This window comes from Armigeres subalbatus, chromosome 1, assembly GCF_024139115.2.
Source record: "Armigeres subalbatus isolate Guangzhou_Male chromosome 1, GZ_Asu_2, whole genome shotgun sequence".
Classification (NCBI taxonomy): domain Eukaryota; kingdom Metazoa; phylum Arthropoda; class Insecta; order Diptera; family Culicidae; genus Armigeres; species Armigeres subalbatus.
In genome coordinates, this window is record NC_085139.1 from 304,954,216 (window position 1) to 304,977,495 (window position 23,280).

The 23,280-nt window shown below is 41.6% G+C and overlaps 1 protein-coding gene across 6 annotated transcripts in view; it reads left to right on the top strand.

Annotated features, from left to right (window-relative positions):
- Positions 1 to 23,280, top strand: part of LOC134207865 (integrin alpha-PS2) — a 248,820-nt gene that overhangs the window by 116,648 nt on the left and 108,892 nt on the right. For all 6 annotated transcript variants that reach the window (XM_062683826.1, XM_062683823.1, XM_062683828.1 and 3 more), the window contains exon 5: positions 22,917 to 23,046. In XM_062683826.1, the coding sequence (XP_062539810.1) occupies positions 22,917 to 23,046 (130 nt within the window). The remainder of the gene's footprint in view (positions 1 to 22,916; positions 23,047 to 23,280) is intronic.

The following is a 23,280-nucleotide window of genomic DNA, read 5'->3' on the forward strand; positions in this document are numbered from 1 at the left end:
CTGATTGGTCGATAGTAAGCGGGCCTTTACTATAAAAGAAACGAGAGAAATACAAACAACTCATTCCCTATTCGGACGCGGCGACGAACAGAAGATAGAGAAAGGCGAGCAGGCTTATTGGTATTCGGACGCGAAGAAGAGCAGAGCAGCAGCCACCCCGGCTGATTCCCACCCTTCGGCGCGAGCAAGCGTGAAGCAACAAAGGGACGATCGGCTATATATTAGCTGGTCGGTAGCCAGTGCGGCTCATTCCCTATTCAGACGCGGCGACGAACAGAAGATAGAGAAAGGCGAGCAGGCTTATTGGTATTCGGACGCGAAGAAGAGCAGAGCAGCAGCCACCCCGGCTGATTCCCACCCTTCGGCGCGAGCAAGCGTGAAGCAACACAGGGACGATCGGCTATATATTAGCTGGTCGGTAGCCAGTCCGGCTTATTCTTTATTCGGACGCAGCGACGAACACATCGAGCAGAGCAGCAGTCACCCTGAGGAACAATGAACACAGATAAAGTTATGGCCACCAGTCACGACACACATGTGCTTTACTATTGTATATCCACAGCCAAGCGAGTGCACATTGTTTATTAAACGAGAGGATCGCACTCCATGCCCCCCAGTAACTGTCTGGGCGGGACGGTATAGAATGCGAATTCAATCGCATTCTGCTGTGCCAAAGGCTTGCTTGGCTAAAGCATTTGATGAATTTGATTGCCTTTTACGTAAGCGGTCGCGTGTACTCAGACGACTAATGACGGTGAAAGACCGACACTTGATTACAATTAATTGCATATTATTCGGCAACTCGGCCGTACGAAAACCATTTTTTTGTTAAATATCTTGGCTGTGCATATGCACAGCATATGTTTCGAAATGGACAAATTGATATGAAATTTGCGAAAAAGAATCCACGTGTCTTGGAGGGACTTGCCAAGCAAGCCTTTGGCACAGCAGAGTGCGATTGAATTCGCATTCTATACCGTCCCGCCCAGACAGTTACTGGGGGCATGGAGTGCGATCCTCTCGTTTAATAAACAATGTGCACTCGCTTGGCTGTGGATATACAATAGTAAAGCACATGTGGAGATTGGACAAATCAAGCATCCGAAATTTGCAAAAAAGAGAGCTAACCGAGGTGGAGGTTGGTACTCGGATTCTGATGGCTTTTCCGCAAACGTGACCTTTAAGTGGTCTTGTTGTGTAGGAGGTTGAGGGTTCGAGTCCCTCCAAGACACGTGGATTCTTTTTCGCAAATTTCATATAAATTTGTCCATTTCGAAACATATGCTGTGCATATGCACAGCCAAGATATTTAACAAAAAAATGGTTTTCGTACGGCCGAGTTGCCGAATAATATGCAATTAATTGCACTCAAACAACTTCAGCGGATTTTTTTTAGCCGTCTAAATACATGTGCCAAGTATCATTCAAATCGATGATAGTCGAGTTTGATGCAAGACCTATTTGGCGTAGAAAAGGTATGTGCTCTAATAGTAAATTGGCTAGATGTACCAGTCGTGGCTACAGCACCAGTTGTCCAGTGGATTATACACCAGGTGGCACATCACATCACCACAAAACGTTTTTTGATGAGTAAACCATATTCATAAGACACGATAACACCTTTGATCTTCAAATCAAATAAAAATCAAACAAACCATAATTGTAAAAAATGATTTTGCTTAATTTTTGTCGTCCTTTGCACCAGTTGTCGCACTAGTGGTCCCATTATGGCCAATCCCATAAGAAAACAATGGGATTTGCCATAATAGGAACCAAAATTAAGAATAGTGCCACAACTGGTACATGCGTTCCTATTATGGATTAAGCAATTTTGGGTACTATCACGAATTTAAATGCGGTTTTCACATTTGTTCTAAGGAGCAGGAAAGGAAACCTTTCACATGATAAATCAACACAAGTGGCGTAGCCACGGGGTGGTTTTGGACATAACCCCCCCCCCCAGAGACAAATTTTTTAGAAGAAATTTTTTTTTCGACAAAAAAAATGTTCAGAAAATCCCCCCAGACCAATTTTCTGGCTACGCCACTGATCAACACCATACATTAGGGTCTCGCCGACATTTCTCACCAACACGAACGCACGGTTGTGGTTGCAAACAATCCCATTTGATTTTGCCGTGACAGCTGCTCGTGGTTGCAAACAAACTGAGTAAAAGTGTGAGTGAAATGTGCGTGTGCGTACACGCTCGCAGAAAGCCTAATATATTCCACCATTTATTTAAAAAAATAGTTGTTCTTAATTATGGCGATTATTGGTACAGCCACCCTAATCTATAATATTTTTTATTCAGCTTTAGTATGCGACACTTTGCCATCCATTTTTCACAATTAAGCAACACAATAGACAGTTTCATTTAGAACGGAGGTCTATTAGTCATTCAAATGTACTGCAATGATTGACGTATTCCAATCAGTGTTGGGAAAATTCTAAATCTTAACATCATGAACGATTCAAATCAATCGTGAGTTGAAACGCACTCAGCACCTAAAAATCATGGCTGAGTTGAATCATCGTAGATTTTCTTTTGTTTTCCTTCGTAAATTTTTGGTAAATTAACGTTCAACGTAACAAACAATGGATGAGACGGGAGCGATCAATGATTGAGATTTATTATGATTTTACCAACACAGATTCCAATAGTTCACCCATAAATTTTACATAGAATTGACAAACGAAAATAAATTTCTTATAGCTGAAAATTTGATCTTTAATTTTGAAATAATGATATCTTTTCTTAATCCTATTAAATTGTCAATCTCTTTGCATATTCAATCTATGTTTAGAATAACCGAATAATTCACAAACAGCTCACGTGACCAGTCGTGTTCTCATTTCCAAAACAAGTCGCACTTAGATTTATGGCTCGCGAATCGCGATTGTATTTAATACAGGTAGATCACCGTCTCCAGCTCAACTTTGCATACACAAGATTACGCTTCACGATAAGAATTGCGTTTCTTTCGAACCAAAAGTACCAACGTCAACCAGAATGCAAAGACTGTGTCACTTGCACTTGAAACCTCACCTTGATCAGCCAAAACGTAAAGCAGCCGGCCATTAACAGCTTGCACTCTCATCCGCGCCCCGAAAAAAGCTGCGCAATCTCGATCATGGCTTTCAATGTGCACCAAGGTCAAACCGCCGATCAACGCTAAATCAGGGTAGCGCCAATCCTTGACGATATTGGGCATAAAATTGGGATTTTAACTGCGATTTATTACTTCGTTGCAATTGCGCCCCATCAGGATTTGACAGGCAGGTATGATACTGGTGGCAGGCGACCATGACAACCGAAGTGACCGTCAGTGACAGCTGCTATCACTCCGATGACGGACGAGGTGCGCCTCGCGATACGACGACGGTGAATGTAAATCCGACCATGATCGTATTTACTGGTTCAATAAATTGTAATTAGTCCACTCGCTCTGACCGACCGCCGAGGGATTGCTTTCGTTCCGTTTTAATTGTTTATGCACGCGGTGGCATGGAATTTTGGACCGCCTTCCAAGAAGCCAACAGTCGTCGGGCCAATCGCACAAGATGGTAATTTAATACAGCAGTCGGCTTCACCGAACGTGAAACGCGGTAGTGCCACCATCTGTCTAACAGAATCATTCTCACGTGAAACCTGCTTCTTTACATATTTGAATTCAGTTTCCCGTCAAGTAGGCCACTAAAGGAAGCCTCAAAATCGATCAAGAGCTTCCGATTGGCCTCATTCTTCGACGTATTTGACCGATTTCTTCGAACCCATCCCTCAGAAAGCCAATAGTAATCTATTCCCCGTTGTTAAATATCCTTTTCATATGTTGAATAGCTTCCGTGAGTTGACCGACCTAGGATAGAAATAGGTGAAAATCTATTTTTCTTTGTTAAGGACCGACACACATAGAAAACGTTCGCTTTCCGCTAAACCGTCCTCCCTATGGGAAAACTGGTCATATCGAACGCCAACGAATTCTGTGTACATCGACCTTTACGGCACAAGCACTGACCGCGACCACATGTCATTATCGTCGTGAAAAAAGGAACGCTAATTTAACTTTCGTGTGGTGGCCATTTGGGACCGAACGAGCGACGGAACATTTTCCATCAGTCAGTCAGTCAGTCACAGAGAGGCTGGGGAGCCATTTGTCGCACACCGAACGGAGCCACATGTTTCAGCGGTGAAATAACTCAATTTGCGCGGCATTCACATATTATAACCGTCGCAAGCCCGCAATATTTATTAGCGGAGCCATTCAGGTGACCGCGCTGGTATCTTTAGGGGTTCAATGGAATTTAATTTATGAAGTTGGCCCAGAGCGATTGTCAAGATGCGGACACTCCCAGCGAATTGAAGCAGGAGATTGATTGAACTGGATAATCCCTTTTTGGAATTGGCCACAAGGTTGCGTAAAAGAGCTCAATTGTATATTGCTTGTCTACTTACCACGGGTGCTTCATGTGATTCTGGATTTTGTCATAGATTCAATTGAGATAATGTTGCAATGGTTGAAAATTTCCTTGTTGATGATTTTATGGTATTAATTATTTCACGTAATGGGTCAAATAGCAAAAAACGAGACACTTAAGTTTACGATTTTCCCGGTAATCCTCGTGGAAAAGGAATATAAGAATGAAGACGATGACGATGTAAAATAGTCGACAGTTTGGCCATACTAACAGTTGTGTTAAATAGTAGGGTAATGTCTCCAGTTGTGGTCCGCTCCGCCTATGGGCCACCCTGCATAACTTTTGATACTGGACAGCAAATCTGCAGAGTAATGTCATTTTTTTGTGTTTCTATTTTTTTATTTCCTAAGTGCAATACATTCAAGCAAAACGTTGGAAAGAGGTAAGATCTTTGTGATTGAATACACTAAGACTTAGACACTTAGACACTTAGACTAAAGTACACTTAGTGTACTTTACGATGTGATATCAAATTCCAGTGAGATACTTGTGTCGCGTAAATTTGTTGAACAAGAAAGATATCTGCCAATTATCACAGGATTTCACTCCCCTCCATCAGTTTCCACCTAACCATTTAGTTCATTTAGAGTGAAATCAGTGATTCAGTTTCATTCCAAATTTTTGACCACTATTCTAGTTTGAATCTGGAGCAAAATAGAACAAACTCGCTGGTTTCCCCAGCAGTGTTTCATTCATGTTTTTCAAATTTTCAAATAAACAAAATCATTATGTTGCCGCCAAGAAAAGCGCCGTAATTGCAAAGTGGAATGATCCGTAGATAAAATGACGCATTCATACACCCAGTGGCGCCGGGAGTGGGTGGGACAGGTAGGACACGTCCTACGCATGAATTTTTCTGGGTGGGGCAGTCAAAGCATTGTCCTACCCATGATTATGATAAGAACATATGAAAAACATTCGATGGTAAAAATTTGTGTGTTAGCAGAAGGTAATCAGAGTCCTAACAATTATCGAAGATGCTTTTGGGATCCTAAAGTAATAGACTGATTGTTCTTTAGGACCTCATGCATTTTATAATCCTCGAAGCGCAAAAAGATGTCTAAACTTTACTTCTTAGACTCTAAACGATTCACAGAGGTAAAATAAAAGTTGTCAAAATCTGAAAATTTTCTTCAAATCTAAAAGATCTATTGAAATTCGAAAAACTAGTAACTTACCGAAGTCCGCTCTAAATCTGATTCACATGGGATTCTGAGCTCCCAAAACAGACTTTTTGGCAATCATGCGATGTTTTGGTAGTTTGATTTGTATAGCTAGATCCATAACATTTTCTATAATAAGAAATCTTAGCAGTTAGCAATAATTGATTACAACCATTGAGTATTTTTTTGAATTTTCTGTGACCCTAACTTCTTTTTGAAGCTTGTAAAGAGATATTCGATAATCGATAATGGAAAAGCAATATTTGTCCTGAAAATCGAGGAAATTTTCTCAAATTATATGAATATTCTGGTCGTAAGAACTTTTCAAGTCCTGATTATTTTTAAAATTGATTATATTGGAATGCAACGAAATGGATTTCGTATCAGCATGGAACAGTTATGCTTTCAGTGATAGTATAGTTAGAATGTGCATCGATTTCTCATTAGCAGAATTTTTGCCTAATTCGGAGGCAAGCTCAGTGGTCTAGTGGCTAACGTTTCTGCCTATAAGAAGGTCTTGGATTCGATCGCAGACTTGTCTCTTTTCTATTCTGTATGTTTTAGTTCTTTTTGTGTTTCAGGTTCTTCCAAAACTATTCCTATCGTTTATACCACACTACCAGTTGCATAACCTCTTGTGGCACCGATAAGAGGACGTAGTTCTTTTCTTAAGTTTAGATGGCCCAATTAATAATTCTTTTCCCTCCACCATTCACAAGAACGTGACCAGGACAGATCTCGACTGTTGAAGAGTGCCTTGCTTCCATCTAAGAGATAGTGATTAGTCTAAAATCATTATTTGTGTTAATGGATGGAAGTGATGCTTCTTCCATACAATAGTCTACCCAAGTAACATTTGTAATTTAATAATTATCTTCAAAACCATAATTTGCTCCATATGACCTGCATAAAACCAAAATGTTACTAGAGTAGGCTTGAAAAAACCTGCGAATTCATACGAATCGCTTAATGCTACCGCTAATACCAGACTGTAGCCCAAATCGTCATTTTCCATTTGTCCTAACCACGACTCGGAATGTGGATGCGCCTCTGTATACACCAAAACAATTGAAAAATATTTGAAACTCGTAATTCATTCGTAGTTGAAATTTGCAGAAGTAGAACTGAGCTGAGCGTTATACAAGTTTTAATTTTTTGACAGTTGGCTAGTATAAACAATGAATCTATAACAGCTGCTGGGGAAATGGCTGTTTCAGATTCATATTCAAACTGATAGCCCCGAACGATTTGAATCACTGCTGATTTTACTCTTAGGTTGTCCCAAAATTGCACAAAGTTGAGGGCTCAACCTTCAAATGAAAGCTTAGGGGGTAACAAAACTTAACTCTGAGAAATAATGTCTAGGGTTAGTACAACGGAAAAATTTCAATGAGATCCGTCCATTTCACAATTTATACATTTTTACATCCTAGATAAGATCCTAAAAACATGGTGAAACTTTAAATTAAAATGTAGTACATCTAAATATGTTTTACTGATGTTCCTAATTCCTTAAAAATATGAATTTTAAATCATAAAAAGATATAAAATTTTATAACAAACAAGTTTTCTAAAAACAACAACTTTAAAAATTATTAACGATTCATTGCAGATTAAAAAAGTCTTTGTGCGATTCCGGATCATATTACCCGGTTTTACATTTCATGTTCAATGAGGTAAGCTGCCGCTAACCGCAAGTCGAGCACATCTGTATATGGGCCTCCATATACAGATGTGCTCGACTTGCGGTTAGCGGCAGTAAGGGTTTTTCGTTATGCAACGTACACACCAGTCAAGCAATTTGACGAACATTGACTCCGCCCCTAAGAAAACGCTTCGGTTGTTGCTTTGTTTGAACGTGTGTGAAGTTGTTAGAACAACCATTTGACAGTTGGCGGCGCGGTTGGAAAAAATTAAAACGGTTTGATTTTGGTTTGAGCTATCGGGGGTTATTCCCAACGGAATTCGTGTCGGATTCCCAACGGAATCCATGTCGGATTCCCAACGAAATCTGTGTCGGATTCCCAACGGAATCAGTGTCGGATTCCCAACGGAATCAGTGTCGGATTCCCAACGGAATCCGTGTCGGATTCCCAACGGAATCCGTGTCGGATTCCCAACGGAATCCGTGTCGGATTCCCAACGGAATCCGTTTCGGATTTCCAACGGAATCCGTGTCGGATTCCCAACGGAATCCGTGTCGGATTCCCAACGGAATCCGTGTCGGATTCCCAACGGAATCCGTGTCGGATTCCCAACGGAATCCGTGTCGGATTCCCAACGGAATCCGTGTCGGATTCCCAACGGAATCCGTGTCGGATTCCCAACGGAATCCGTGTCGGATTCCCAACGGAATCCGTGTCGAGTTCCCAACGGAATCCGTGTCGAGTTCCCAACGGAATCCGTGTCGGATTCCCAACGGAATCCGTGTCGGATTCCCAACGGAATCCGTGTCGGATTCCCAATGGAATCCGTGTCGGATTCCCAACGGAATCCGTGTCGGATTCCCAACGGAATCCGTGTCGGATTCCCAACGGAGTTCGTGTCGGATTTTCAACGGAATCCGTGTCGGATTCCCAACGGAATCCATGTCGAATTCCCAACGGAATCCGTGTCGGATTCCCAACGGAATCCGTGTCGGATTACCAACGGAATCCGTGTCGGATTACCAACGGAATCCGTGTCGGATTGCCAACGGAATCCGTGTCGGATTCCCAACGGAATCCGTGTTGAACTATCAACGGAATCCGTGTCAGATACCCAACGGAAAACGTGTCGCATTACCAACGGAATCCGTGTCGGATTTCCAAAGGAATTCAAATCGAATTTCCAACGGAATCCGTGTCAGATACCCAACGGAATCCGTGTCGAATTCTCAACGTAATCCGTGTCGGATTCCCAACAGAAACCGTGTCAGATTCCTAACGGTATCCGTGTCTTTGTCGGATTCTCAACGGAATCTGTGTCGGTTTCTCAACGGAATCCGTGTCGGATTCCCAACGGAATCTGCGTCGGATTCCCAACGGAATCCGTTTCGGATTCCCAACGGAATCCGTTTCGGATTCCCAACGGAATCCGTTTCGGATTCCCAACGGAATCCGTTTCGGATTCCCAACGGAATCCGTTTCGGATTCCCAACGGAATCCGTTTCGGATTCCCAACGGAATCCGTTTCGGATTCCCAACGTAATCCATGTCGGATTTCCAATGGAATCCGTGTCGGATTCCCAACGGAATCCTTGTCGGATTCCCAACGGAATCCTTGTCGGATTCCCAACGGAATCCGTGTCGGATTCCCAACGGAATCCGTGTCGGATTCCCAACGGAATCCGTGTCGGATTCCCAACGGAATCCGTGTCGGATTCCCAACGGAATCCGTGTCGGATTCCCAACGGAATGCGTGTCGGATTCCCAATGGAATCCGTGTCGGATTCCCAATGGAAATCGTGTTTCCAACGGAATTCATGACGGATTACCGATGGAATCCGTGTCGGATTCCCATCAGAACCTGTGTTGGATTCGCGACGGAATCCTTGTCGGATTCTCAACGGAATCCTTGTCGGATTCCCAACGGAATCCGTGTCGGATTCCCAACGGAATCCGTGTCGGATTCCCAGCGGAATCCGTGTCGGATTCCCAACGGAATCCGTGTCGGATTCCCAGCGGAATCCGTGTCGGATTCCCAGCGGAATCCGTGTCGGATTCCCAGCGGAATCCGTGTCGGATTCCCAGCGGAATCCGTGTCGGATTCCCAACGGAATCCGTGTCGGATTCCCAACGGAATCCGTGTCGGATTCCCAACGGAATCCGTGTCGGATTCCCAACGGAATCCGTGTCGGATTCCCAACGGAATCCGTGTCGGATTCCCAACAGAATTTGTGTCGGATTCCCAGCGGAATCTGTGTCGGATTCCCAGCGGAATCCGTGTCGGATTCCCAACGGAATCCGTGTCGGATTCCCAACGGAATCCGTGTCGGATTCCCAACGGAATCCGTGTCGGATTCCCAACGGAATCCGTTTCGTATTCCAAACTAAGTTCTTTTCGGATTCCAAACGGAATCCGTTTCGGATTCCCATCGTAATCTGTCACGGATTGCCATCGGAATCAGATTCCCATCGGAATATGTGTCGGATTCCCAACGGAACCCTTCACGGATTCCCAACGGAATCCGTGTCGGATTCCCAATGGAATCCGTGTCGGATTCCCAATGGAATCCGTGTCGGATTCCCAACGGAATCCGTGTCGGGTTCCCAACGGAATCCGTGTCGGATTCCCAACGGAATCCGTGTCGGAAATCCAACGGAATCCGTGTCGGATTCCCAACGGAACACAAGCAACAAGCCGACAAGGACAATTCAATTGTCATTTTAGATAAAATTAGTTACGATAACCTAATGATTGAAAAACTTAACAATGGTCCCGTCAGGAAACAAAGAAAAGATCCTTTAGCAGATATTGTGAAAAAAGTAGATAAAACCATCAAAGATTGTAAACCTATATTTGAAAATTTGCCCCGACTTAAAATTTCTAACCCAACTTTACCTAGAATTAAAGGACTACCCAAAATTCACAAACCAGGAAACGAAATCAGAGAAATAATATCTGCCGAAGGATCTCCAACTCATAAAATAGCAAAATGGTTAGTCAAAGAATTTCCAACACCTTACATAGACACGAAAACAGACAATAGACAAGTACAAAACACAAAACAGTTTGTTGAAAAAATGCAAAATTCAGGTGATATTGGAGAAAACGAAATAATGCTTGCTTTTGACGTGGCTGCACTGTTCCCCAGTGTCCCAGAGAAAGAAGCTATTACCCTGTTAAAAGATTGATTCTTATTATTAGATTGGTTACTAAGACAAAAAAACAGACGCAACCTGGAAGACGAAAGTACGTACATATTTAAAATTGACAAGACTTTGCATAGAAGAAAATTATTTCACATTTAGAGGAGAATTTTACAAACAGACAAAAGGAGCACCTATGGGTAACCCCCTGTCCCCTTTCTTGTGTGAGCTGTTCATGGCGAACCTCGAGAAGGATTTGAAGGAAAAAGAGGCTATTCCCGAAAGATGGTGGAGATATGTAGATGATATCTTCAGCATCGTCAAGAAAGACGCACTCCCATCAATCCTAGAAGCCATTAACAGTGCACACAGGGATATCCGGTTCACTTGTGAACAGGAGAAAGACGGGAGATTACCTTTTTTGGATGTTCTGATAGTTAGAGAATCAAATCAAATGAATATCGAAATTTACAGAAAACCCACACATACACAAAGAGTTATACCCAACACTTCAAACCATTCACACCAACACAAAGCAGCCGCATTCCAACATATGATACATAGACTCGAGACTTTTCCACTTAGCGCCACAGGGAAACAAAAGGAATTAAATTACATTTTTGTTGCAGCTAGACTAAACGGTTACTCAAGTAGAACTATTCAGACCATCATTGACAAACATAGAAAAATTTTGTACAGAAAATCATTAACCACATCACATTATCACCAATAACAAATGAATTGCGACGCGTATCCGTAAATTTTGATCATAACTTAACCAGACCATTACGTTCTAAACTTAAAAAATTTGGTATCGAACTAGTTTTCAGCAGCAGGAACAACCAACTTAAAACATTACTTGGAACCACAAAAGACCCCGTGGACGCCTTGGGAAAATCTGGAGTTTATAAAATATCATGCCCTCACTGTGACAAAATCTACATAGGACAGACAAAACGAACATTAGACACGAGGTTCAAAGAACATTTGGCAGAAGTCACAAAAGCAACCAAAGACACAGAAAAAGGTTTACATTATCATTTCAAATCAAAAGTAGCAGAACATATATTTATCGAAGATCACCATTTAACTAAAGACAACATATCAATTCTCAGACACATCCAAAATCCTTGGAAACTTGACGTAGCAGAAAGCTTAGAAATTTACAAACAAAAACAATTAAACTTACTAAACAAAGATCAAGGAAACGGATTCACCTGGCTCTTCAAATTACTACCCACAAGACGACGACGAACCGATCCAAGTGACATGCCCTAATTGTACCCACGTAATTCATACCTTTTGTACCTGTACTCCATATTTAAAGTTAGAAATCAATGTTTTTCTTCAATCGATAACAAAACACTAAAGAAGTTTTGAAGTAGAAAACGAAATACGTATCTGATGATACATAATGATACATAAGTGGAAGTAAATGGAAGTTTTAAATATTTTAACCTTGTAACATTTTCCCCTAAGACGCTCAATATTAATTATTTCCTCATTTTCCCGCTTTTCGGCAAAACGGCATGAGGCCAAATTATATATACATTGTCTGAAACGTACTAACGAACAATCTTATCTCTGCACTGATGGTCACCTCGCTGATGATATTCTGTTTTATGTTTTATTAATTTCAAGGAACAAAAACAGTCTTGTTAGTATCGTCCAGTTAAACTAGACCTAAATTCGGTAATGCACGATTCTCATAAGCAATTTTCTCATACTCTTGGTGGTTGAGTTCGTTCCTTAAGTACCCTGAGAAAACAACAGGCCACGCCGAAAGGATTGCCTAATTGAATGATTATAGTTTGGGTGACAGACGACGACGACGACGGCGATGGCTGCTGAAAGTCTACTTCGACCGGCTGCTGATGCGTCTGGTTAACTCGTCAATCATCATTATCCACGCACGCACTCCTGCCTCGTTTCAACGCCCATTCAACGTCCGTCCAACGTTCGGTAGCCAGCAGCTCACCCACTTAACAACGATGATGATAAACTCGCTCAAATGTCAAACTCGAGTGAAAGAAGCTTACAAAATCGGACGCAAGAAGCGGATTTTAAACTATCGTTTAGGGGAATTTAATACAACAATAGGATGAGAACTGCTATTGAAAAGTATCATTCGAAAAGTGAGTTGCGGCCGCAATACGGATGCTGAAGAATTGTGTACCTTCATAAAACCATTTAAAATCGCTGTCAGATAAGTCAATTGTCCAAGGAGAAATTTGTGTTGCCGACACGAACGAAAAGTTTATTCCGTTGCGGTGAACAACGCTATTGTTACTTGTTAATAGTTGTTAGTTGTTGAATTGGTCTGGTAACTTCATTCCTTCAGTTCTTTTTTTTCTAGAGTGGGTTTTAATCTATTTTACTGTGCCAAAAATTATGATGAATCAGTACACTCTCCATATAGCAAGCAAACAAAGCTCAATTTGGGCAAACAATCGGGCAACATTTGCCGATATGAATCGGCAATTTATGCCGTCCACGGGTGTCGGCTGACCACACCTCGCCGAGTAGTGCTGACAGCGATGCTCTGCCGCTTCTATGTTTGCGCGATTCTTCCCCCTCGCTGGACGAAGAACGGCAATTGATCGTGTCTGTCGTTCGTCCGGCTTATAATAATCATTGATATGCCATTATGCGGATTATAATCATCGCGTGACCACATACAAATAAATATGAGGTATGCAAATTCTTATTTTTGTTTGTGGTGATGAGGCGGCGTTGAGGCGAGGGAGTGTCCCCACCCCTTCACGCATCAAAAATCCCGTTCACGTTGTTGTAGTGTGATTTATTTGGCTTATGGGCGGTGGTGCTAATGACCCGACGTTCGATGAATCGATCAGCTTGATTGATCGAATAATTTCGTTAGAAGTTTGATGGTTTATGAATCCATTTATTACTCCTAATTTTGAGATGGAATGCTTTTTTGAAAAAATACTTTTTTTCTGCGAAATTGGCATCATTGCTTTTGTGAAATGTGGTGATAAAACCGGTTGCAGAATTCGTTTTTGATTATTCACCATTTTGCAAATAAAAAAACTTCTACGAAGAAAAGTTTGATGGTTCTGTTTTCATTTAATTTCATCGAATTTTTGAATGCACTGCACTGCCGAATATCCGACCAACCAAGGTAGACATTTGATTCGCCTGGCATGCCACTTCCTTCGCGTTTTAACCTTCACGCGGACGGTTGGTGAAATGTCATCCTGGCCATTATTGCGCTCTTCGTTTTGTCGCTCCGCTGCGGAAAGGCAAACATGGCCCGGAAAGTGATAAAACCAACCCAATAAAAGGAGATTCCGTTTCGATAAAAATCATTCCGTTGAGGGGGTGAGACTGACCTTGCTGCTTGTTCGTGGTTGCTTCGCATCACTCAATGCGGTGTCAGTCTAGAATCTAGGTCAGAATGGAATCACCATTTTCCCGCAATGTAAACTCTTATTACTATCGAACTAACTCCAATTGATTTCGAAACGATGAACGACGATGATTATTTTTCTCGAACGGGTAGAGAGCGACCTTCAACGAATATGAACACTCGATCATCGATCGCGATCGCCAACTGGTAAGCATCCGGCCGGCCTATCGCTACGTTCCCATATCGGGACGGTTGCCCCGCGCCAAAAAGAGGATGGACGGTTATGGCCGAGAAGTTGCGTTGCAGAGTTGCGATGGCTAGTTACTGAACCGAAGTGGAGTGTCACTTCTGATGGGCTCTCTGATACGGTCGGGAAGAGTTGAGTGACAGTAAACCGCAATTTCGGTTGCACTGGAATTGGGACACCGGTCGGGAACAATAATTTGTCGGTTGTGTAATCCGGAGACGAATCCATTTAGTATCGTTTGCCACCATAATATTTTTTGAATGTGGATGATGACAGGAGATTAAATTACCTGGCTGGACAGGCTGGATACGATGATGACGACGTTGAGGAGTTAACGAAGCGATGAAATTAAATTGATGCCGCATACGGATTCAAGGAAATGGAAAGTGAGAATACTTAGCAATGCAGAAATGTGGTTTCATTCACACAATTTATTTGATACCGAATCATATTTGAAATCAGTTTTCTACTCTAAATAAAAAACAATCAAAAACTAATCTCTTTCATGCCAATTTCATTTTTCAATTTGTGTTAACTGTTTCGATTGATTAAAACCCAGTTCCCTAAAACTTGAATTAGATTTGAATTGGCTTTAAAAAAAATGATTGAATTTGAATTGGATTGGGATAGATTTTTGATTGGATTTATATTGGATTTGGAATCGATTTTAATTTGATTTGGATTTGATTTGGATAAGATTTGGATCAGATTTGAATTGGACTTGTATTAGATTGGGATTGGATTAGGATTTGAATTGGTTTGGATTTGGAATGGATTAGGATTTGAATTGGTTTGGATTTGGATTGGATTTGGATTGGATTTGGATTGGATTTGGATTGGATTTGGATTGGATTTGGATTTGGATTTGGATTTGATTTGGATTTGATTTGGATTGGATTTGGATTGGATTTGGATTGGATTTGGATTGAATTTGGATTGGATTTGGATTGGATTTGGATTGGATTTGGATTAAATTTGGATTTGGATTGGGTATGGATTGGATTTGGATTGGATTCGGATAGGATTTGTATTGCATTTGGATTTGGATTTGTATTGCATTTGGATTTGGATTTGGATTGGATTTGGATTGGATTTGGATTGGATTTGGATTTGATTGAATTTGGATTGGATTTGGATTGGATTGGATTCGGATAAGATTTGGATTGGACTCGGATTGGATTTGGATTCGATTTGGATTGGATCTGGATTGGATTTGGATTGGGTTTGGATTAGATTTGGATTGGTTTGGATTGGTTTGGATTGGATTGGTTTGGATTGTATTTGGATTGGTTTGGATTGAATTTGGATTGGTTTGGATTGCGTTTGGATTGGTTGCATTGGTTTGGATTATGTTTGGTTTGGATTGGGTGTGGATTGGTTTGGATTGGTTCGGATAGGTTTGGATTGCGTTTGGTTTGGTTTGGATTGGTTTGGATTGGTTTGGATTGGTTTGGTTGGTTTAGATTGGTTTGGATTGGTTTGGATTGGTTGGTTTGGATTGGTTGGATTGGTTTGGATTGGTTTGGATTGGTTTGGATTGGTTTGGTTGGTTTGGATTGGTTTGGATTGGTTTGGTTGGTTTGGATTGGTTTGGTTGGATTGGTTGGTTGGTTTGGTTGGTTTGGTTGGTTGGATTGGTTTGGATTGGTTTGGATTGGTTTGGTTTGGATTGGTTTGGATTGGTTTGGATTGGTTTGGATTGGTTTGGATTGGTTTGGATTGGTTTGGATTGGTTTGGATTGGTTGGATTGGTTTGGATTGGTTTGGATTGCGTTTGGTTTGGTTTGGATTGGTTTGGATTGGATTCGGATGGGGTTTGGATTGCATTTGGTTTGGTTTGGTTGGATTGGTTTGGATTGGTTTGGTTGGTTTGGATTGGTTTGGATTGGTTTGGATTGGTTTGGATTGGTTTGGATTGGTTTGGATTGGTTGGTTTGGATTGGTTTGGTTGGATTTGGATTGGATTGGTTGGATTGGTTGGTTTGGATTGGTTGGTTGGTTTGGATTGGTTGGTTTGGTTGGTTTGGATTGGTTTGGATTGGTTTGGATTAGGTTTGGATTGGTTTGGATTGGTTTGGTTGGTTTGGATTGGTTTGGATTGGTTTGGTTTGGTTTGGTTGGTTTGGATTGGTTTGGATTGGTTTGATTGGTTGGTTTGATTGCGTTTGGATTGGTTTGGATTGGTTTGGATTGGTTTGGATTGGTTTGGATTGGTTTGGATTGGTTTGGATTGGTTTGGATTGGTTTGGATTGGTTTGGATTGGTTTGGATTGGTTTGGATTGGTTGGACTCCAAATTGGTTTGGATTGGTTGGATTGGTTTGGATTGGTTTGGATTGGTTTGGTTGGTTTGGTTGGTTTGGATTGGTTTGGTTGGTTTGGATTGGTTTGGTTTAATGTGGTTGGTTTGGATTGGTTTGGTTGGTTTGGATTGGTTTGGATTGGTTTGGATTGGTTTGGATTGCGTTTTGATTGGATTGGATTCAGATTTGGTTGGTTTGGATTGGGTTTGGTTGGTTTGGATTGGTTTGGTTGGTTTGGTTGGTTTGGTTGGTTTGGATTGGTTTGGTTGGTTTGGTTGGTTTGGATTGGTTTGGATTGGTTTGGATTGGTTTGGTTGGTTTGGTTGGTTTGGATTGGTTCGGATTGGTTTGGATTGGTTTGGTTGGTTGGATTGGTTTGGTTGGTTTGGATTGGTTTGGATTGGTTGGTTTGGTTTGGATTGGTTGGTTTGGATTGGTTTGGATTGGTTTGGATTGGTTTGGTTGGTTTGGTTGGTTTGGTTGGTTTGGATTGGTTTGGATTGGATTGGTTTGGATTGGTTTGGTTGGTTTGGATTGGTTTGGATTGGTTTGGATTGGTTTGGATTGGTTTGGTTGGTTTGGTTGGTTTGGATTGGTTTGGATTGGTTTGGATTGGTTTGGATTGGTTTGGATTGGTTTGGATTGGTTTGGATTGGTTTGGATTGGTTTGGATTGGTTTTGATTGGTTTGGTTGGTTTGGTTGGTTTGGATTGGTTTGGTTGGTTTGGATTGGTTTGGATTGGTTTGGTTGGTTTGGATTGGTTTGGATTGGTTTGGATTGGTTTGGATTGGTTTGGATTGGTTTGGATTGGTTTGGTTGGTTTGGATTGGTTTGGATTGGTTTGGATTGGTTTGGATTGGTTTGGATTAGTTGGACTCCAAATCCGTTGGTTCAGTTGGATTAGGATTGGACTGGGATTGGTTTGGATTGGTTTGGATTGGTTTGGTTGGTTTGGTTTAATTTGGATTGGTTTGGATTGGTTTGGATTGGTTTGGATTGGTTTGGTTGGTTTGGATTGGATTTGGATTGGTTTGGATTGGTTTGGATTGGTTGGGTTGGACTGGTTTGGATTAGACTTGGTTGGTTTGGATGGGTTTGGATTGGTTTGGATTGGTTTGGATTGCATTTGGAATGAATTTGGTTGGTTGAATTGGTTTGGATTGGTTGGATTGGTTTGGATTGGTTTGGATTGGTTTGGATTGGTTTGGATTGGTTTGGATTGGTTTGGATTGGTTTGGATTGGTTTGGTTGGTTTGGATTGGTTTGGATTGGTTTGGATTGGTTCGTGTTGGTTCGTGTTGGATTGGTTTGGATTGGTTTGGATTGGTTTGGATTGGTTTGGATTGGTTTGGATTGGTTTGGATTGGTTTGGATTGGTTTGGATTGGTTTGGATTGGTTTGGATTGGTTTGGATTGGTTTGGATTGGTTTGGATTAGATTGGACTCCAAATCCATTGGATTCAATTGGATTAGGATTGGACTGGGATTGGTTTGGATTGGTTTGGATTGGTTTGGTTGGTTTGGTTTAATTTGGATTGGTTTGGATTGGTTTGGATTGGTTTGGATTGGTTTGGTTGGTTTGGATTGGTTTGGATTGGTTTGGATTGGTTGGAATTGGACTGGTTTGAATTGGACTTGAATTGGTTTGGATGGGGTTTGGATTGGTTTGGATTGGTTTGGTTGCGTTTGGAATGGTTTGGTTGGTTTGGTTGGTTTGGATTGGTTTGGATTGGTTTGGATTGGTTTGGATTGGTTTGGATTGGTTTGGATTGGTTTGGTTGGTTTGGATTGGTTTGGATTGGTTTGGATTGGTTTGGTTGGTTTGGTTGGTTTGGATTGGTTTGGATTGGTTTGGATTGGTTTGGATTGGGTTTGGATTGGTTTGGATTGGGTTTGGTTGGTTTGGATTGGTTTGGATTGGTTTGGATTGGTTTGGATTGGTTTGGATTGGTTTGGATTGGTTTGGTTGGTTTGATTTGGTTTGGTTTGGATTGGTTTGGATTGGTTTGGATTGGTTTAGATTGGTTTGGATTGGATTTTGGTTGGTTTCGATTCGGTTTCGATTGGTTTGGATTGGTTTGGTTGGATTGGGACTGGTTTGCGTTGGTTTGGATTGGTTTGGATTGGTTTGGATTGGTTTGGATTGGTTTGGATTGGTTTGGATTGGTTTGGATTGGTTTGGATTGGTTTGGTTGGTTTGGATTGGTTTGGATTGGTTTGGTTGGTTTGGATTGGTTTGGATTGGTTTGGATTGGTTTGGTTGGTTTGGATTGGTTTGGATGTGGTTTGGATTGGTTTGGTTGGTTTGGATTGGTTTGGATTGGTTTGGATTGGTTTGGTTGGTTTGGATTGGTTTGGATTGGTTTGGTTGGTTTGGTTGGTTTGGATTGGTTTGGATTGGTTTGGATTGGTTTGGTTGGTTTGGATTGGTTTGGTTGGTTTGGATTGGTTTGGTTGGTTTGGATTGGTTTGGATTGGTTTGGATTGGTTTGGATTGGTTTGGATTGGTTTGGTTGGTTTGGATTGGTTTGGTTGGTTTGGATTGGTTTGGATTGGTTTGGATTGGTTTGGATTGGTTTGGATTGGTTTGGTTGGTTTGGATTGGTTTGGTTGGTTTGGATTGGTTTGGTTGGTTTGGATTGGTTTGGTTGGTTTGGATTGGTTTGGATTGGTTTGGTTGGTTTGGATTGGTTTGGATTGGTTTGGATTGGTTTGGATTGGTTTGGATTGGTTTGGATTGGTTTGGTTGGTTTGGATTGGTTTGGATTGGTTTGGATTGGTTTGGTTGGTTTGGTTGGTTTGGTTGGTTTGGATTGGTTTGGATTGGTTTGGTTGGTTTGGATTGGTTTGGTTGGTTTGGATTGGTTTGGATTGGTTTGGATTGGTTGGTTTGGATTGGTTTGGATTGGTTTGGTTGGTTTGGTTGGTTTGGATTGGTTTGGTTGGTTTGGATTGGTTTGGATTGGTTTGGATTGGTTTGGATTGGTTTGGATTGGTTTGGTTTGGATTGGTTTGGATTGGTTTGGATTGGTTTGGTTGGTTTGGATTGGTTTGGATTGGTTTGGATTGGTTTGGATTGGTTTGGATTGGTTTGGTTGGTTTGGATTGGTTTGGATTGGTTTGGTTGGTTTGGTTTGGATTGGTTTGGATTGGTTTGGATTGGTTTGGTTGGTTTGGATTGGTTTGGATTGGTTTGGATTGGTTTGGTTGGTTTGGATTGGTTTGGATTGGTTTGGATTGGTTTGGATTGGTTTGGATTGGTTTGGATTGGTTTGGATTGGTTTGGATTGGTTTGGATTGGTTTGGTTGGTTTGGATTGGTTTGGATTGGTTTGGTTGGTTTGGATTGGTTTGGATTGGTTTGGATTGGTTTGGATTGGTTTGGTTCGGTTTGGATTGGTTTGGATTGGTTTGGATTGGTTTGGATTGGTTTGGATTGGTTTGGATTGGTTTGGATTGGTTTGGATTGGTTTGGATTGGTTTGGATTGGTTTGGTTGGTTTGGATTGGTTTGGATTGGTTTGGATTGGTTTGGTTGGTTTGGATTGGTTTGGATTGGTTTGGTTGGTTTGGATTGGTTTGGTTGGTTTGGATTGGTTTGGATTGGTTTGGTTGGTTTGGTTGGTTTGGTTGGTTTGGATTGGTTTGGATTGGTTTGGTTGGTTTGGATTGGTTTGGTTGGTTTGGATTGGTTTGGATTGGTTTGGATTGGTTTGGTTGGTTTGGATTGGTTTGGATTGGTTTGGTTGGTTTGGATTGGTTTGGATTGGTTTGGATTGGTTTGGTTGGTTTGGATTGGTTTGGATTGGTTTGGTTGGTTTGGTTGGTTTGGATTGGTTTGGATTGGTTTGGATTGGTTTGGATTGGTTTGGTTGGTTTGGATTGGTTTGGATTGGTTTGGATTGGTTTGGTTGGTTTGGTTGGTTTGGATTGGTTTGGTTGGTTTGGATTGGTTTGGATTGGTTTGGATTGGTTTGGATTGGTTTGGTTGGTTTGGATTGGTTTGGATTGGTTTGGATTGGTTTGGATTGGTTTGGATTGGTTTGGTTGGTTTGGTTGGTTTGGATTGGTTTGGTTGGTTTGGATTGGTTTGGTTGGTTTGGATTGGTTTGGTTGGTTTGGTTGGTTTGGATTGGTTTGGATTGGTTTGGTTGGTTTGGATTGGTTTGGTTGGTTTGGATTGGTTTGGATTGGTTTGGTTGGTTTGGATTGGTTTGGATTGGTTTGGATTGGTTTGGATTGGTTTGGATTGGTTTGGATTGGTTTGGATTGGTTTGGATTGGTTGGTTTGGATTGGTTTGGATTGGTTTGGATTGGATGGGGTTTGGATTGGTTTGGATTGGTTTGGATTGGTTTTGGTTGGTTTGGATTGGTTTGGATTGGGTTGGATTGGTTTGGATTGGATTAGGATTGGATTTGGATTGAATTTGGATTTGGATTGGATTTGGATTGGTTTTGAATTGGATTTGGATTGGATTTGAATTGGATTGGATCAAAATTGAATGAAAATCGCGTTAAGAGTAAACCAGAATCGAATGAATTTCGAATAATTACATTTTATTATGAAAATTATTTTGAGCTTTTTAGTGGAATGTCATCACTTGTCATAAGACGAGATTGTACAATCCCCTTGAATTCCACCGCTTAATTATATCTTGACAGATACGTATTTCGACCTCAACAGTAAGGCCGTCTTCAGTGTCTCGTACTTCTCGTACTCGAGTCGAGTCAAGTACGAGACACTGAAGACGGCCTTACTGTTGAGGTCGAAATACGTATCTGTCAAGATACAATTAATTGGTGGAATTCAATGGGATTGTACAAACTCGTCTTATGTCAAGTACAAACTATTGAATTAGAAACTTATTTCAGTCGCTTTTGAGTTGTATCAGAATTGAAATGGGAGTCGGGTAGAAAAACGATTACCAGAAGATTATTGTCATGTATAAACGGGGTTCGAAACAATTTGAATTAAGAATCGTGTCAGAATTGATTATAAATAGGATAACAATCTGATTGTTTTGAGTCAAAATCGAATCACATTCAAACTGAAATCGAATCAGAAACCTTCCATAGTGAAATCATAATTCTGAGTATAATTTTGATTATAGTTTCTTAGGAAATAGCATATTTTGTCACTTTTACCGTTATTTGATTTCTGTGACAATTAGTAAGGAAAGAAATGTATCCCACCTGAGGCATTAAAACGACTAATTCAGTTCTACATTAAATTTCGTATCCAAAAAAATGGAAAGATTAAACAATATCTTTTCCATCACACAATTCAGTCCGATAGTCATCGCCATGACGTGCAGCATAAAGCAACTCTGTCCCAACCCGCCAGCAATAATGTTGAGTGACATTCAACAAAACCGACCCATAAAGGAAGACCATATTGTCAACCGTTTCGGCTTCGTACCTCCGCTGGGAACGTTATGAAGGCCATAAGGATCCCCACGTCCTGTCGTTTCGCATTTCCGCGCATTGGTAGTCAACAGACTACACAGACAGACAAAATACGACTGCACGGGCGGGCAAAGTGACGTGATAATGGTTCCTGACATCGCGAATAGTTTTCCCTGCCCCTTCGCGGTCCGCTGCGTTGTCGGTCATGGTTTCAGTTCGTCCTATTAACAGCAGGACGATGATGACGACGACCGCGCGGAATGATAAATCGTTTGACCCATTAACATTTTCGTCACCTTTTCGCAGTTAATTGCGATTGTAGTGGGATCGGATTACAACTCAGGAATTTGGGGCAGGGGGAAAATCACGGTTCCCAAAGCTGAAAATCGTCGAGAATTTTTCCATTCGTAGGTAGAACCCATTTCAACACTGGTAAATTGCGAAGTTAGTTCGTCCTATATCGAAGGTGACGAACTGAATCGCAGTTAGGCACGGCACCAGCAATGTGGACAACGCGCAGTGCGGTAGCCGCGAAGACGTTGACGAAGAAAACGATGGCACTGACTTTTATTTATGGTCAAGTCAGGTGCCGGTGAAACCGATCGAACCTCGCCAGCAGTAGCAGCAGTAGCTGGCCGACAGTTCAACGGCAACAATAAAATCGCATTGTTTTGCCCATTTAGGGCCGTGTGTCCACCGAGCCGGTTCTCCGTGTGCCACAATGCTGGTGCGCTCGGACCGGTCAGTATCAGTCAGTCGGTCCCCGGCCAATGCGGTCGATGATGATGATACCGTTCGATACTGGTTGCCTTATTTGAAAATGGTCAGTTTTTTCGTCTGTTTGTGTCTCTCCGTCCTACCTACTTTATCAACAAGATGATGTTGGGTATCACGTTCGGTTCGGACCTCGGAGTATATCTTTCTCACTGCGATGGCCGGGGACCCGAATGGCATGCCATCCATCCGTTTCGATGTTGTGATTTGTTTCCAATGATGACCACCTCTTGGCGGACGAAGGGAAAAAAGCGTCACTTTGTCTTCTTGGTGCGGGTTTTCTTTTGGTGAAATTTTTGCCCGGTGAAATTCCAGTTGGGCGAAAAACTATCGCCGGATTTGTCGTGAGATGGGACTTTACTGAAGGACTGTTTTCTTCCTCGTTTCAGGCTTGCGCCCCGCGATATGTGTTTCATCAGTTGCAGCCCCGGAAGGTCGAACGAGTGGAACCGGTGGGAACGTGCTACATCGCCCGGAACAATATGCAGCAGTTTGACGAATATTCGCCTTGCCGGACGAGTGAGTATTTGTTTCACATTTTTATTTTGTTCAAAATCCCATTTAGGTAACGCCAAGTACTTCCTATAAGGTTCCTCACCGTAAAATACTTGTGTTTGGATTTACGTAAATGGTAAAATAAGCGTCCTTTAAGAATTCAAGTCCCCACGAGGAATTTCGAATTTGGTTGGTAAAAATATCGGATTTAAAAAAATAGGACATGAAATTAAATTACCGAAACAGGTTTAAGGTAAT